General features: G+C 36.3%; 2 protein-coding genes across 4 annotated transcripts in view; both read right to left on the bottom strand.

Moving 5' to 3' along the window:
- The window catches only part of LOC108969826 (neurobeachin), a gene marked incomplete in the record, with an annotated part of 552891 nt that overhangs the window by 205056 nt on the left and 333416 nt on the right, over positions 1-14419 (bottom strand).
- Positions 1316-14419, bottom strand: part of LOC108970105 (probable serine/threonine-protein kinase dyrk2) — a 29210-nt gene continuing 16106 nt past the window's right edge. For 2 of the 3 annotated variants that reach the window (XM_018935293.1, XM_018935379.1), the window contains exon 2: positions 1316-2947. In XM_018935293.1, coding sequence (XP_018790838.1) covers positions 1370-2641 — 1272 coding nt within the window. In that variant the 5' untranslated portion in view covers positions 2642-2947 and the 3' untranslated portion in view covers positions 1316-1369. The remainder of the gene's footprint in view (positions 2948-14419) is intronic. The other variant, XM_018935468.1, reaches the window with a different exon arrangement.

Below are 14419 nucleotides of genomic sequence, written 5' to 3'. Positions count from 1 at the left end.
GTGCTATTCGCAACAAAATATAGCAGAAATGGCTGTGAGTGTACATGAAAACTGACGAATGGATTCGGCGCAACTCGGACTGACCTATGGAATGACTTGGCGCAGTTCACGTCGAAATTCGGTCAATCTTTCGGATTCGAAGTTTTTGAGCCAAATTTTGTGCGACGATGGGGTTAATTTCTGGCTCAATGGGACTAAAAAAACAACCTGAAAAAATTCAAAAGCTGCTATTTCATTTTTATAGCCGGTGAAATTTGTAGCCTAAAATTGAAGCTCGTGATCTCGGCGACATTTGGTTTCAATAATACGGCACCCGTGTTCACGTGTTGGGCCGGTCGATTGACACTAAGATTGTGTGACTTTTTCCTGCAGGGTATATACGATCTAAAGTCTGTGTAAACAATCCCGCTTCGATTCTGGCCTTGGAGTAAAACATGATCGTGACATTCAACAGTTACCAGTCGAAATGCCCGAACGAGTAATAGAAATTAAGACTCAACGCATGGACTCCCTAAATCGAAGCCGCAGCCAATATCTAAAAGAGATTATCTTCAAAAAATAAATGCCAAATTTTCTTGAAAAGCTGGATTATATACAATTAAGTTTTCAAAAACGCTAAAAATCATTATTAGTGTCAGTTTAAGATAAAGTTGCAACAGCAGAAAGCGAGTTAAGCTCGAGGTAAAGGATATTTTGTGTATGGTAAGGAAGGCGTTTGTGAGAAGACAATTGCCAAAGTGAGTATAAACTCTAGTTTACAGGACCAATTAAATAAAGAAACCTTATTTACACGCTCGGCATTAAGGAAACCAGAAAATAGTAGCTAAGGATAAATTTAGAAAAAGGTGAAATTTTCTAACGTATAGATATATCTACTCTATATCCAAAGTATAGTTTTAAGCGCTCAAAAATTCCAAAAATTGATTCCAACCCTTATGAGTTCGTCCTCAATGTTTTAGAATATTTCAGCTGAGACAAATCGTCATCAAAGTTTCCTTAAAAATATATTCTTATACATTTCAACTCTTTTACTATATAATAACATGTGAAAAAGCAACAAGTGGAGTTAAGTGAAAGCGCATAATATAAAAACAAAGAAATATGTATTGATAAAAGTGAGTGAGTAACCAGAACTCGGCTTAGTAATGTGAGCTGAAGCGATAAAGGTATAATGTGGAATGAAAGTGTGATATAACTGTAAAGCGCAAATATATATCATATTTCTTATAAATTTTTTCTCGAAATCGACAATTGCTACTTTTACTACCAAAGCAAAATTGTTTCAAACCTGTTTTCCAATTTCTTTTTTAACACTTCAAAGTAACCAACTTTTCTTTTTACACTTCGAACTTCACTTGTTTTTGAGACTTCAAAACTTCTCCGATATACTATAGATGCGTTTCACACTCACACACTTGCGTCTTAGGCGCTCACATTCGATTTCCCGAAAGTCCGCATGCGACGACGAACACGAATTGGACAAACCGAACTCGCGTTCCTCACCCAAACCGGGATCACTGTCCTCACCGCACGAGGCCAGCGACGCGGAACCGGCCGAAGCGGACGCCGACGAGTCGGACGAATCACCGCTCGTATCCGATTCACAATCCGATGTGCTGCCGTCACTGTCGTGCGCAGTCGTATGTGCAGCCGACGCGTTGGCGTTACGATTTCGTTGATTAGCACGTTTAACCGAAGTGGTTGTTGTTGTTGCAGTAGGATTTGGCGGATCACGCGACGGACTGGCAATCACCGCTACACCATGCACCAGCACACTTTCCACCGCACACGCGGCGCGTCTACGTTCGTTGTACGTTTTGTTGTTGTTATTGCTGTTTCTATTCTTATTATTGTTACTCAATATGGCGCGCTTCAAGTCCACAGCCAATGGCGACGCAGGCACCGTCGCCGGCGGCAAGCACTCAAAATGATTCACCACACACGCCGCTGGCTGTTGCGTAATGACGCCCGCTGGCACGCCCAGCACCGCTGTGGTCTCGGGAAAGATGCGATTATCTGAATTGGAAGCGCCGAACTTCGAGAATAGCGAACGCGCTGAATGCTTATTCTTTTGCTGTTGTTGTTGCAGAAAGTAGTAGTCGCGCGGTAGTGATGAAGTGGCGTACAATTCTTGCGACTCGTAAGCACTACGATAGGCGGGACGAAAGGCGGCGCCGCTACTATTGCCGCTGGCCACACTCAAGCTCCCGCTACCGGCGGCCGAGCCGAATGTGCTGCCCAAACCGCTGCTATGCAAAGCTGGCGTACTCAATGAATTGTCACCGGCGTTGCTGGGTGCACCGCTGCAGCTGCTGCTGCGTATGCTGCCCGCTAGCTGTTGTTCGAGTTGTTCGCGTTGTTGTTGTGCGCGTAACTGTTCACTTATAATGCTGGCGGTGGAATCGCTGGGCGTCAGCGATACGCTGGAGGTGGCGGCCAACAACTGGGCGCCCAAGAGCGGCGTCAAATTCGCTATGAATTGCTCTTGCTGCAGCTGTTGTCGCTGCTCGTCCAATTGGCGGCGATACGCTTCGATTTGATCGGTCGAATTCGGTGACGTACTATGTAGGCATCCTTGAAAGAAATCCAGCGCTTCGTATATTATGAAACATAACCCAAGGACAAGGAATGTCTCCATCATAAAAAAGTGGTGGCCCACAGCGGCATTTTACGCCAAAAGCCACAACTAAGCGACACGACGCACACACACACACACAGATAGAGACACCAATATACGAGGCCAGGCTGTGAGCGAGCACGACGCGTAATCGTTTGCCGAAGACAGAAATTCACTTTATAGTTGCTTATTATTGTTGTATGTGCTTTGAATTGTTTGTTAATTTATTTAAAATCATTTGTGATTATTAAAACGATTTTTAAATTAAAGCTTTTTGTGCGGTGTTCTTTTTAATATGCTTTCTAAAATACTCCTGCTGAAAATTTAAGCCTAAAATTATAAGACAAATAGCATATAAGATCATTGCACTGTGTGCACGTGAAGCGCTTTGCGAAATTTTGTGAAAATTTGCCAACAATTTGCGAAAGTAATACTACAAAACCAACAAATAACCAAAAAAATTAATAAAAGTGAAATAACAGTTGTGATATTGCGAGAAAATTAAAGAAACTTGAGCATACTTACGTTTTTTTTGTTTTTGTAAAAATTGTGGCCTACGTTTAGGAGTTTTGCAATTTTTTTTTCTTACTTATGCGAAAATATTTTTTCTAATGTGTAATAAATTTGCAATATTCACCACCATCTCATAATTAAAAATGTTCTATACTAAACATTCCTTAATAAGTGCAGCATACTTTCAGGCGCATTTTTTTTAAATCAGGTAATTAGTGCAAAGTATTCAGTAATTTTGCTCTTGCATTAATACCAATTATTTATTTCAAAATAGTTTGCATTTGCCAGCAAAAATAACAAAGCTACAAGCAGCCAGAAACAGCGAAGCGCAGAGAGCCAGATAGCTGCAACATAAGCGAGCATTTTCAATGAAATTTCAACCGAATTTGCTAAATTAAATTAGTAAATATTTTATTTGTAAAATTTGTGCTTATTTAAATAATGTTTTTGCAGCTGTTGGGAAATAACTGTGCACTATTATGCAGATAGTTTTGTAAATATTTAGGCAAGGCAAAGCAATTAAGTTTATAAAAATCTAAGCATACTATTTATATTGCATTGTTAGCATTAAAAAGTGGTAGCAACTAACTTACATATATGTATACATCGCAATGTATATTCCTCATTTATTATATTTAAATTTCAAATATTTGTGGTAAGCAAAATTACGTGATTTTCATGAAAAAAAATGTGCAAATTAAGCCATGGCTTCAAATGGGAGGAAAATAAATTAGTGTAGAATGTAAATATATCCGGATTTTTTAACCAAAAGAATGTAAACATTCACGGATTTTTCCACGGAATTATTGTGGCAATATATTATTATGAACCTATAGTGGTTTTTGGTTATATTGTGTGCACTAAATTGAGTTCAAAAGAACAGAGTAACTATAGAAACAAAAAGTTGATAAAGCGTGATAAAAAAAAATGTTTAACAGTCAATTGAATAGATTCCAATTTAGGACTTACGAATCCCTATATGATAATAAAACATATATTATTTAAACTCAGCAGCCTTCCAAAATCTTAGTACCAAAATGGAAATATATTTCCATTCAAACCAGCGGCCTCCCAATATACAATGATGATCCAAATCTCCTATAAAATTGAGGCCGAATAGGACACTTTATCCTGACCACACTAGATAGATCCTAACCCTTAAAGAAATCTGGAGATATGTATGCTTAGTCAAGTTTGTTTTGTTTTTTGTTTGCTAGAAAAGGCTTCGAAGTTTATGGTTATGGTTTATGGCTCGGCTAAGCTGTGAATTCTCACTTAGTTTAAAAAAACAAGTATAAGAAAACTACATAAAACTGGCACAAACTTAGAACACATTCCAGATAACCCATAGAAATATATATCAAAATATGAAGATCTAAATCAGCCATCGCATCCGATGAATTTTAAATATTACTATGTTAATTTACAGCATAATTTGAGAAAAATATCTGTACAGCAACCAGTTAGTGAAATTCAAACAAAAAATTCAAGCCGCCTAGTTCTGAACTGAGTTCACTTTCCAGTAAAAATTTTTGCCATCAAAATCGCGTAAGAACAGTGATCAGAGATAATCTGACATGCACAGATTATGCAACGCTCGGCGAACACAATAAGCTATGTGTTAATTGATTTTTCTTAAGTAAGTATCTGCTTTGACTACTTTCCTTTATTAAGGATTATGTACATACAATATGCATAATAGATCTAAGGTCGCGGCACAATCCACGTTTATCCATCTTACCAACAAGTCTCAGTCAATTAGGAAACGTTTCACAAGTTCATATTTTCTGAAACACCCTGTACTCGCACAATCCATCTTAACTCAAGGAAATTGAATTTTTATTAGACATAACTTCGTCGAACTGCTGAAATGGAAAGTGGCAATCAACCACTAATTAAGGGAAATTTGAAATTTCACAAGAGCAGCGCGCGTTCGCGAAGCTTAGTATTTAGTCTACAGCAAAAATAGAAGCGGCACAGCAGCAGAGCGCTATGCACAAACTGAAATAAGTTTAGAACCGGCAATTGCTCAGCCAGCGTTAATTCACAGAATATTACAAGGTCGCTTTTGAGCGTCTAACAGTGAAATTACAATTTTATCAGTGAAAAGAGATGCTGAAGATAATTTGTCGCAACGAGATACAAACAGTGAAGCAAACAAGCACATGCGAACTTGAATAATTATACAAAGCATTAACTTTGAAGCATAACTCACGGCGTTCAAAAGCTGTCTATAGTCGAAAACCTAATTCACTTTCAATTAAAAACTCACCACAAGTGTTAAACCAATTTCAGGCGATTCAACAAATTGAATTTTGAAGACAGACAACAAAGCAGCGATGGCTGTCTAAAATTTAAAAGTTAAAGGGCGAGTGACATACGAAACTTTTAGCAATTGCGGTGAAGTATAGAAAAGATATTTAAAGTATATATACAAAAGTTATTTGATAAGACATCCGAAGCAATAAAACTTTAAAGCATACTTTTAAGCGCACAGTTATTAGTTACTAAACTCTATAAACTAGTTTATCGCGTTACCGCTATGTTTGGAAATGCTTTTAAATGACCACGCATGTTTGTAATGCATAACAAATTGAGGTGCAAATGCGGCTACAGCAATTTACTACAACTTCAATCAAACTCGATTACGTAAGAAACTTTTGCTGCTTGCGAGTGTTGCCAAATGCGAAAAGTGGTAAAGTTTTCGGTTAAAATCGGAAGATTAAACTCACAAAGTGTTCTACTAGCAATAGTTTATAGCATCAATACATTGGTCCAAAAACTATGCTATGAAAATTATCACAATTTTAAGTTATGCAAATCAAGAGGTTCGCTTTAATTTATTTATTTTTTGTCTACTTTATTTTGTGGCTTTCCGACTTATCTTAACTGTTGCATAATTCTACTGCTACATTTAAGGTTTCATTAACTAAAAGTTAAATGTACATTTTAGTGCATAAAATTACCACTACGGTGGTGACTGTTTGTATTATCTCAAAGCTTTAGCGACAAAAAGTACAGTAGAATATCGGAACTTGCACGTATATGAAAGTTAGACAGCCAGCGTCGATTGAACTCATATATAGTACGCCTAAAGCTATACTGCACTGTTTATTGGTGTCATCTATTCGCATTTTATACGAACGAAAGTAATTTTAGAGTCATGCCGTGGTAATAATGCATAAACGCAATTCAATAAATATAAAATCCACTGAACCAATGAGTACTTGTATTATTTTTCCGCTTTTTTTTTTTTTTTGTTTTTTTTATAACTGACTAAACCGACTTCAAGCTAAGCAGCTATATGCCTGTCTTTAAGCATTATAAATAGGTTAATCTTCAAACAAAGCCACACATTTATTATTTTTAGAACAACTTTTCATGAGTCGGCAATTTTCAGAGGTTTCAAGGCAACATATTTTAACTTGCATTTGAATGAGTGTTTGTGTGTTTCCTGCCCCACCAACCCTTTTTAAGAAAATTTGTTTCCAAAAGGTTAACTAAATAACATTACTGTCGTGATATCGCAGAAAATTGGAATACAACATTCTTGCGCGTTGCAATGATTGCCAGCAAAGAATTCTTAAAGTGACTTGCGAGCGTTAGATTTGGGTAAATGCAAGTCATTCGGTTTAATTTCAAGAAAATCCCCAATTCAATATTTTTATCAATTTTGAAATAACATATTTAAATATGTATGTAAGTAGAGTAAATGCAAGCTACATAGTAGCAAAGGTAGTCATATACCTATTGAAGTTCCCATTTACATCTAGCGAAAGCCATTTAATGGCGAGGTCACTTCAGCGGTTATGTCAATATCGATAACAAGGTAATAAATTTTTTTTTTTTTTTGATTTTTTTTTTTCTGAAAAGATATTTTGTTTTTTGAACAAAATACAGTATAGTTCATATGCCGTTTTTATTTTTTTTTTTCCTAACACTACTCAAAAAATCTAAAGAAAAAATTTGATACTGATGTGCAAAGCGGTCCGGAGGGGTATTTGAGGTATTCTGATTACGAATTTGAGTTCAAAAATTTTCCGTCATGTTTAGTTCTTTTGGTCATTTAAGTAAATTTTCGTAGGTTGACTTACACAGGAAGTTTTTTCTCATTAACTCAAATTCAAAAACGAAATAAATGATTCACTTTGTTCACTATAGATAAATACAAGGGAAATTTTAAAGACTAGTCAAAAAAGTACGTTTTTGGAGCCAAAAAGAAACTTAAAAAATCAAAACTATTATCAACGAATAAAGAAGGGCTTACTTCGGGTATAGCCAAAGGTTTTATACTCTTTCAACTTGCACGAATCAAAGTCCGAGAAGTTTCTTCAGAAAAATGTGGGATTTGGGAATTGTAGATTAGATATATGCGGGCTCAGGGAAATATTGACCCGAGTCAAGTCATTTTTGAAACACAGTATTACTATTGTAAGGAAATGATTATCTCTGCATTTCACTTGTATACCTCAGATATTGATTGATATTTTCGTTAAAAAGTCAGTACTGGACTAAACATTTCCGGTATTTAGGGGTTTGTACTGTTTTTGGACAATTTTTGGTCATAATATGGTATACGCTAATGGCATTATTCATGCAAAGTTTTATTCCGTTTAGTAGTTGCTTTTAAATTTTTTCAGTGGAAATGAAAGAGTCACAGGGAACTTTGAATTGTGTTATATGGGAAGTAGGCGTGTTTGCTATCCGATTTCGCATAATTTCGCACTGGGACATAAAAATGTGAGAAAAGTGTCAGGAACCAACTTTTAAGTGAAATCGGTGGATCGGCTCCCGAGATATGTGATTTTACATAAAAGTGGGCGATGCCATGCCAAGCCAATCCTCATATTTTTACACTGGTTCTCTTAACGGAATCAATTTTCTGCTGCGGATACGTTGAGGATGGTGCAGAAAGCCTTTGGTGATGAGGCTATCTCTAAAAAAAAGATGTTTACAAGTGGTATAGTGAGTTCCAAGCCGGCCGTGGACGTGTCGAAGACGAAGAGCGTCCAGGGCGACCATCAACCTCAACCGCCGAACCTCAACCGCCGAAGCTCACGTTCAAATCAAAGATTCTGTGTTGAAAAACCGTCGATTAACAATTAGAGACCTTGCTAATGATGTTGGCATATCTAAAGGCTCAGCCAATATCATTTTGAAGGATGTTATAACTGGCGGTGAGACTTGGATCTATGCTTACGACCCCGATACAACCGATAAAACGAGCGAATATCGTGCCAAAAGAGAGCCGAGACCAAAAAAATCAAGGTCATGTTGATTGTTTTCTTCGATGATCGTGGTGTTGTGCATTATGAATTCCTTCCAACCGGTCAAACAGTCAAGAAGGAATATTACTTAAACGTTATGCGTCGTTTGCGTAACGCTATCCGCCTAAAAGGCCGGAATTGTGGAAAGACAATTGTTTGTTTTTGCACCACCATAATGCTCCATCCCATACTGCCCTCGTAATTCGTGATCATTTCGCCAAAAAATCAACCCATATCGTTCCGCAACCACCGTATTCACCTGATCTGACACCGTGCAACTTCTGGCTGTTCACCAAGCTCAAAAGACCGCTCCGGGGACACCGTTTTTGTACGATAGAGGAGCTTCAAGACGGCGCGAAGACGGAAGTGAAGGCCATCCCGGAAAATGACTACAACCAGTGTTTCGAAGATTTTAAAATCCGTTGGCATAAGTGCATTGCATCGGGAGGGGTTTACTTTGAAGGGATGAAATTGATTTGGAAGAATAAATAAAGAATTTTCAAAATGAATGCAATGTCCCCTTATTTTTGGGTACACACATATGATAGTGAGCTGTCAACCAGTTTGATCGATTTTTGCAATGGATAAAAATGTCTCCAACTTTGTGCTTTGTGTTTTATTTACGTTTTCCGGGTACTTTTCTGCCACAATGTATGTACATTTGATATATTTTAGGGATATAAAAAACAGCTTCTGTGCATCTTAAAAGAAAATAGAAGCCTTTAAAAATGCATTGAAAGGATATGCATCGCTGAATTCGAGAGAATAAAGAAGACTTTATTAGTTTATAAATATCTTGAAAATCAGTCAACTTTTTCGTGAGTGTTCTCATATAGTATAGTATATCTAGCAAATTTTTTGTTCGTAAATACTGAACTTTGTGTTTATTATTTCCTTCCACTCTTAATATTGATTTTGTTGTTATTAAGTTTCGTAATGAAAACTGGCCATTTCTATAGTTTTAAATATTTATCAATTTTTGAAGTATACCTTTAGGAGGAAAGTATATAATTTATAGTCTGTCTTCCTTTTTAACTTCGATATATCATATATTTTGGAGATAAATTGAGAACCGAATGAGCATATGAGGAGGAAGTTCTTCTCAGGAAATAAGCGATATTTCGGTAACATATTAAAAGTGAAAAAAGTTAGCAAGTGTTCAAAGAAATTACTTTAAACTATAAAGTCAAGTGAACTACTTCGTTCATTTACTAAAATTTCACAAAAATCCTGTTCACTTAAGTTTGCGACAGCTCTACGAGATACGTCACCACTTTTGCAGTGACTTTAATACTTTTCATCTGCTGTGACCAGAATTAGGACACGACCGAATTTTCAACACAAAATGGCGTCTGATTATAACAAAGTTTCAGCTGATTGCTGCGGAGCCAGATAATTTGTGTGCTTTCACTTTCACTTTGACAAACAATATTTGCAAAAATAGACTACGCAGCCAGCCAGCAACCTCACAGAAGTACTAAAGTATATTTTAGAAAGTGCTTAGATTACAAGCGGCAGCAAGTATTATGTAAAAGCGGATATTTAATTTTACACTGTTGGGCCTAAGGTCAGGCAAAAGTTTAATGAAAAGTACGAATACGGTGGCAACCAAACTATATAATCAAACTTGCAACTCTTTCCATAGCAAACTGCCGCACTTGCGTAGCTACATTAAAGGATGCTCCACAAATTTGCGCACAACTTTTTCTATGTCTTGCTTAATTCCATTAGATGCTGCGGAAATGGCAGCAATCAGCAAAGGCCGCAGTGCAAGCAGCAGTGCTCATGTATACATGTTTGTATGGAAATAGATAGCTGTGTGAGTGTGTAGATATTAAGGTTAGGTAGTTGTTCCTCTCGTTACACTTTCGCTTTGCAGAAATTTTTCCTTCTTTACACTTTTCGTTCGCTTGAAATTTGAGTCAGCATAAAAATATCAATGCCTACTTTTAGGGTTGCAGCCTCAAAAACTAAACATTCACTTATCTGTGCTAAACGAACATTTACTGCGAACGAGCGACTGAATAAACAGCTTTTTGGCAGTTATTTGTTTGGCTCTTGGCCACATCAAAGCAATACTAGGAAATATTACACACACATACAAAAGCCCACAAGTACATAGAAATGTCTACACACACATAGAAAGATCTACACACACATATTTTCCACACGATATATGAGTGACGACTGATTGACAACAGCCAGCAAGCAAGTGAACCTAACATAGCGCCATATTTGTCTGCAAGAGTGTTCACGAAGCGAATTCGCTTAAAGCAAGTCGCATGCGGTTCGTCGAATATGTTATAAGACGATATACATAATGCCGAATATATTGTGTGGTAGCAAAAATATATCTGCTGAAGTGATATGAATTTATTACTGGTATATGTTGAAAGCAGTAGCATATATTTGGGCGCTTTAACGCAAAGCTAAATACGTATATACTTTGACAAAGATACACTTAAGCACTTTTGTATATATTTATGTTAAATTTATATTTATTTGGCGCAGTCAAGCTCACTTAGCGCTATGGACAGTAAAGCGAGTTCAGCTTGAAAACTTTTTTTACTTGACAAGGTATCATTCACGATATAAGACATGAAGTATTTTCCAAGTCAATGCTATAATCTACGAAAAAATTGGTGAGATCGATCGACTTTTGCTATATGCTGCCATGTAAACTGAAGGATGAAAATCAACTGCGTGTATGGGAAATTTTTTTAATTTGACGAGATATCTTTATGAAATTTGGCATGGATTATCACATAAAGCAATGCTACAAATCACCGAAGAAATTTTTCAGCTCATACCACTTTATTATATAGCTGTCATACAAACTGAACGATCGGAATGAAAATATTTTAAGGAAGCGTTTATATTTTTAAAGTGTTATATTTAACTTCAGTGTAACCGAGTTCAAAGTTTTTTTTATTTTTATACCCTGAACATGGTATATTAATTTTGTCACGAAGTTTGTAACACCCAGAAGAAAGCGTCGCAGACCCTATAAAGTATATATATATAAATGATCAGTATGTTGAGCTCATTCGATTTAGCCATGTCCGTCTGTCTGTCTGTCCGTCTGTCCGTCTGTCTGTATATATACGAACTAGTCCCTCAGTTTTCAAGATATCGTTTTGAAATTTTGCAAACACCATTTTCTCTTCAAGAAGCTACTAATTTTTCGGAACTGCCGATAACGGACCACTATAACATATAGCTGCCATATAAACTGAACGATCGGAATCAAGTTCTTGTATGGAAAACTTTCACATTTGACAAGACATATTCACAAATTTTGGTATAGATAATTTTCTAAGGCAACAACGTAATCTCCGAAGAAATTGTTCAGATCGGTTAACTATAACATATAGCTGTCATATAAACTGAACGATCGGAATCAAGTTCTTGTATGGAAAATTTTCAATTTTGGTATAGATAATTTTCTAAGGCAACAATGTAATCTCCGAAGAAATTGTTCCAATCGGTTAACTATAGCATATAGCTTCCATACAAACTGAACATATAGTTACTAACATAAATGCACCTGTGAAGGGTATTTAGCTTCGGTTCAACCGAAGTTAACGTGTTTTTTTTTTTTTTTTTTGCATTTGTTTAACTCTTACAAATTTTTAAGCAATTTATTGCTGGCTTAAGCCTAAAACGTTTCAGAGTTACTTTTCGTACAAAAAAAAAAAAAACAATGTAGCCAGCTTTTCTCCACAGCAGCTGGTGACCATGCGCTGACCTCAACTTGTCTCTAAAAGTTTATGCCACAAATACATATAAACAATTGTTTGTATTTAGCCAACTCAGTCAACAAGGCAAGCAGCAACCGCATTGTGTTGTGGGCATTTGTCTGCATAATTTTTAACTACTTCAACTTTTGATTATTCTAGTGCGCATTATTGTTTTTTTTTTTTTCATTTTTTAACTTTTTATTATGATCTTCAGAGCGCATTCAGTGAACGCAGCGCTCGTTACTGTCATAATTTCAGTGAAATTTCGCGCACGTTTTGACGCAGTTTAGTTATGCAACTCATACATATACATATTTAGACACTTGCTGGCTGAAATTGTGCATAACCATCAACAGAAACTACAAAAAAAAAAAAAATTAAAAATAGTAAATTTGAAGCTTTAAAGTAGCAGTGCGTAAAAAAAGAAAAAATAGTAGCAGCAGTTTAGGTTATTTTCTTATATATTAGGCACCCTAGTTCTGAATTGGCACATAACGTATTTTTTTCATTAACACGACCTGATCTCACGGAGTAAACTAGTTTCATAAGCACCAATCGATTTACTATAATTTTTTATGTGTTTGCATAAAATCTTCCCTCACTGAATTCGACTATGACCACTAGTTGGCTGTGTAAAGTATTTACTGCACCATTTTCGTTGTTTGTGTAAGCAATTTATGCTTGAGTTCGGTAAATGTAATGGTAAAGACATAACATTTTATGACTGCGTTGAAATGAGAACAGGGTCAGGGCAACTGAGCAACATATATTTACACATATGTGAATGCGGTTGTGTAAAAAGGCAAGTTGGATGATTCTTTATAATTTTCTTCATATACATAAGTATGAGCCGATATTGGTAGTTGGCGGTGTAATTTGAAAAATATCCAATATACTGATTTCATTCAGTGGCCTATTCGCTTGAATCGAATATAGATTCTCAAGTCTCTGGATATCCAATAGAGAGCATTAATACTCAAGTTTAAAGAAGTATTTTATTTTTTTATTTATTTAAAAGAGAAACAATTATAAATAATTAACTCACTTACGAGCTAAAGCACTAGCTGCCAGGGCCTTCAAGGAAGTATTTTAGTCTCAAAATTTAACAAATTGAAATTATTTGTCTCAAATTTCGATAGCTTAAAAATTTCATAATTTTTGAAGAATTTTGTATTTTTTAAATAAAATTATTTCCGAAATTATATTCAGCAATGGTTTAGCGGTTGACCGCCACAATGGACGACTTAACGTAAAACTTTAAACCCGTTTTTTTTTTTTCTTCAAAACAACATTCTCCCATGATTTTTATGAGTTCTGCAGCTTCTTGACACAGTCTTCGTAGTAATCAAGAATACATCATTGTCTTGTTTTGAAGATCGTGACTGCTGGGTAATTGCCTATGCAAACGATGTAACGCTTATGGTCAAAGGAAGGTTCCTGAGTACCATGTATGAGTTGAGGCAAGGGTATCTCAGCGTCGTAACAAATTGGGTAGTCGAAAGTGGTCTCGCCATCATCACAAATAAAACCAAGATGCTTTTATTTACTAGATTATTCAAGATCCCGGTGGCACCGCTAGCGCAAATGGGATAAAACAATACGTAACCTGCGGATACAGTTAAATATTTGGGACTTATCTTGGATAGAAAGCTTTCGTTGAAGCCGAGTATCGAAGAGAGAGCAAAAACTGAACCGATTCCTTTACACTGCAGTGGAGGAGCCATTAGCAAATGGTTGGGTCTCTCACTAGAAGTGGTCTTCTGGCTCTACGACAACACCATTAGAGTCCATTATATTCTATAGAGTCTTTAAATGGAAGATCTTAACATGGATCTTTTGCTTAAACTTCTACACTACAGGGGTAAACTAACAAAACAAAGAAACCGAAACATCGATTTGATGTGTTGTGCTCCGTATAATCCCGACTTGGCACCGCATTATTCCCCTTCGTAAAAAATAAGCTAAGAACTCAATGTTTTTCGACAGCACCAGAGGTGGTTGATGCGTACAAAAGGCAGGCTTTGGAGATACTTCCGTCAGAGTGGCAAAAATGCTTCGAAAATTGAGCCAAAAAGGTGTGAAGTTTGCCAATGAAACCAATCGCATGTGAAATATACCTTCAAAATAATATCTGACTAGAAAAAAGTTGTGACCAATGTTTTTCGGTCGCACTTATTTGCTATTGCTGTAGTTGTGCTTACATTCTTGACATGAACATCGATACTCAAAATACAAAAGCATGTATGAGTTGTAGAAATATATACAAAAATATGGTTGTGTTC

This window comes from Bactrocera latifrons, unplaced genomic scaffold (genome assembly GCF_001853355.1).
Source record: "Bactrocera latifrons isolate USDA-ARS-PBARC rearing strain unplaced genomic scaffold, ASM185335v1 scaffold_0, whole genome shotgun sequence".
Lineage (NCBI taxonomy): Eukaryota > Metazoa > Arthropoda > Insecta > Diptera > Tephritidae > Bactrocera > Bactrocera latifrons.
The sequence above is the reverse complement of the archived record's forward strand: the minus strand, read 5'-3'. Positions and strand labels throughout refer to the sequence as shown.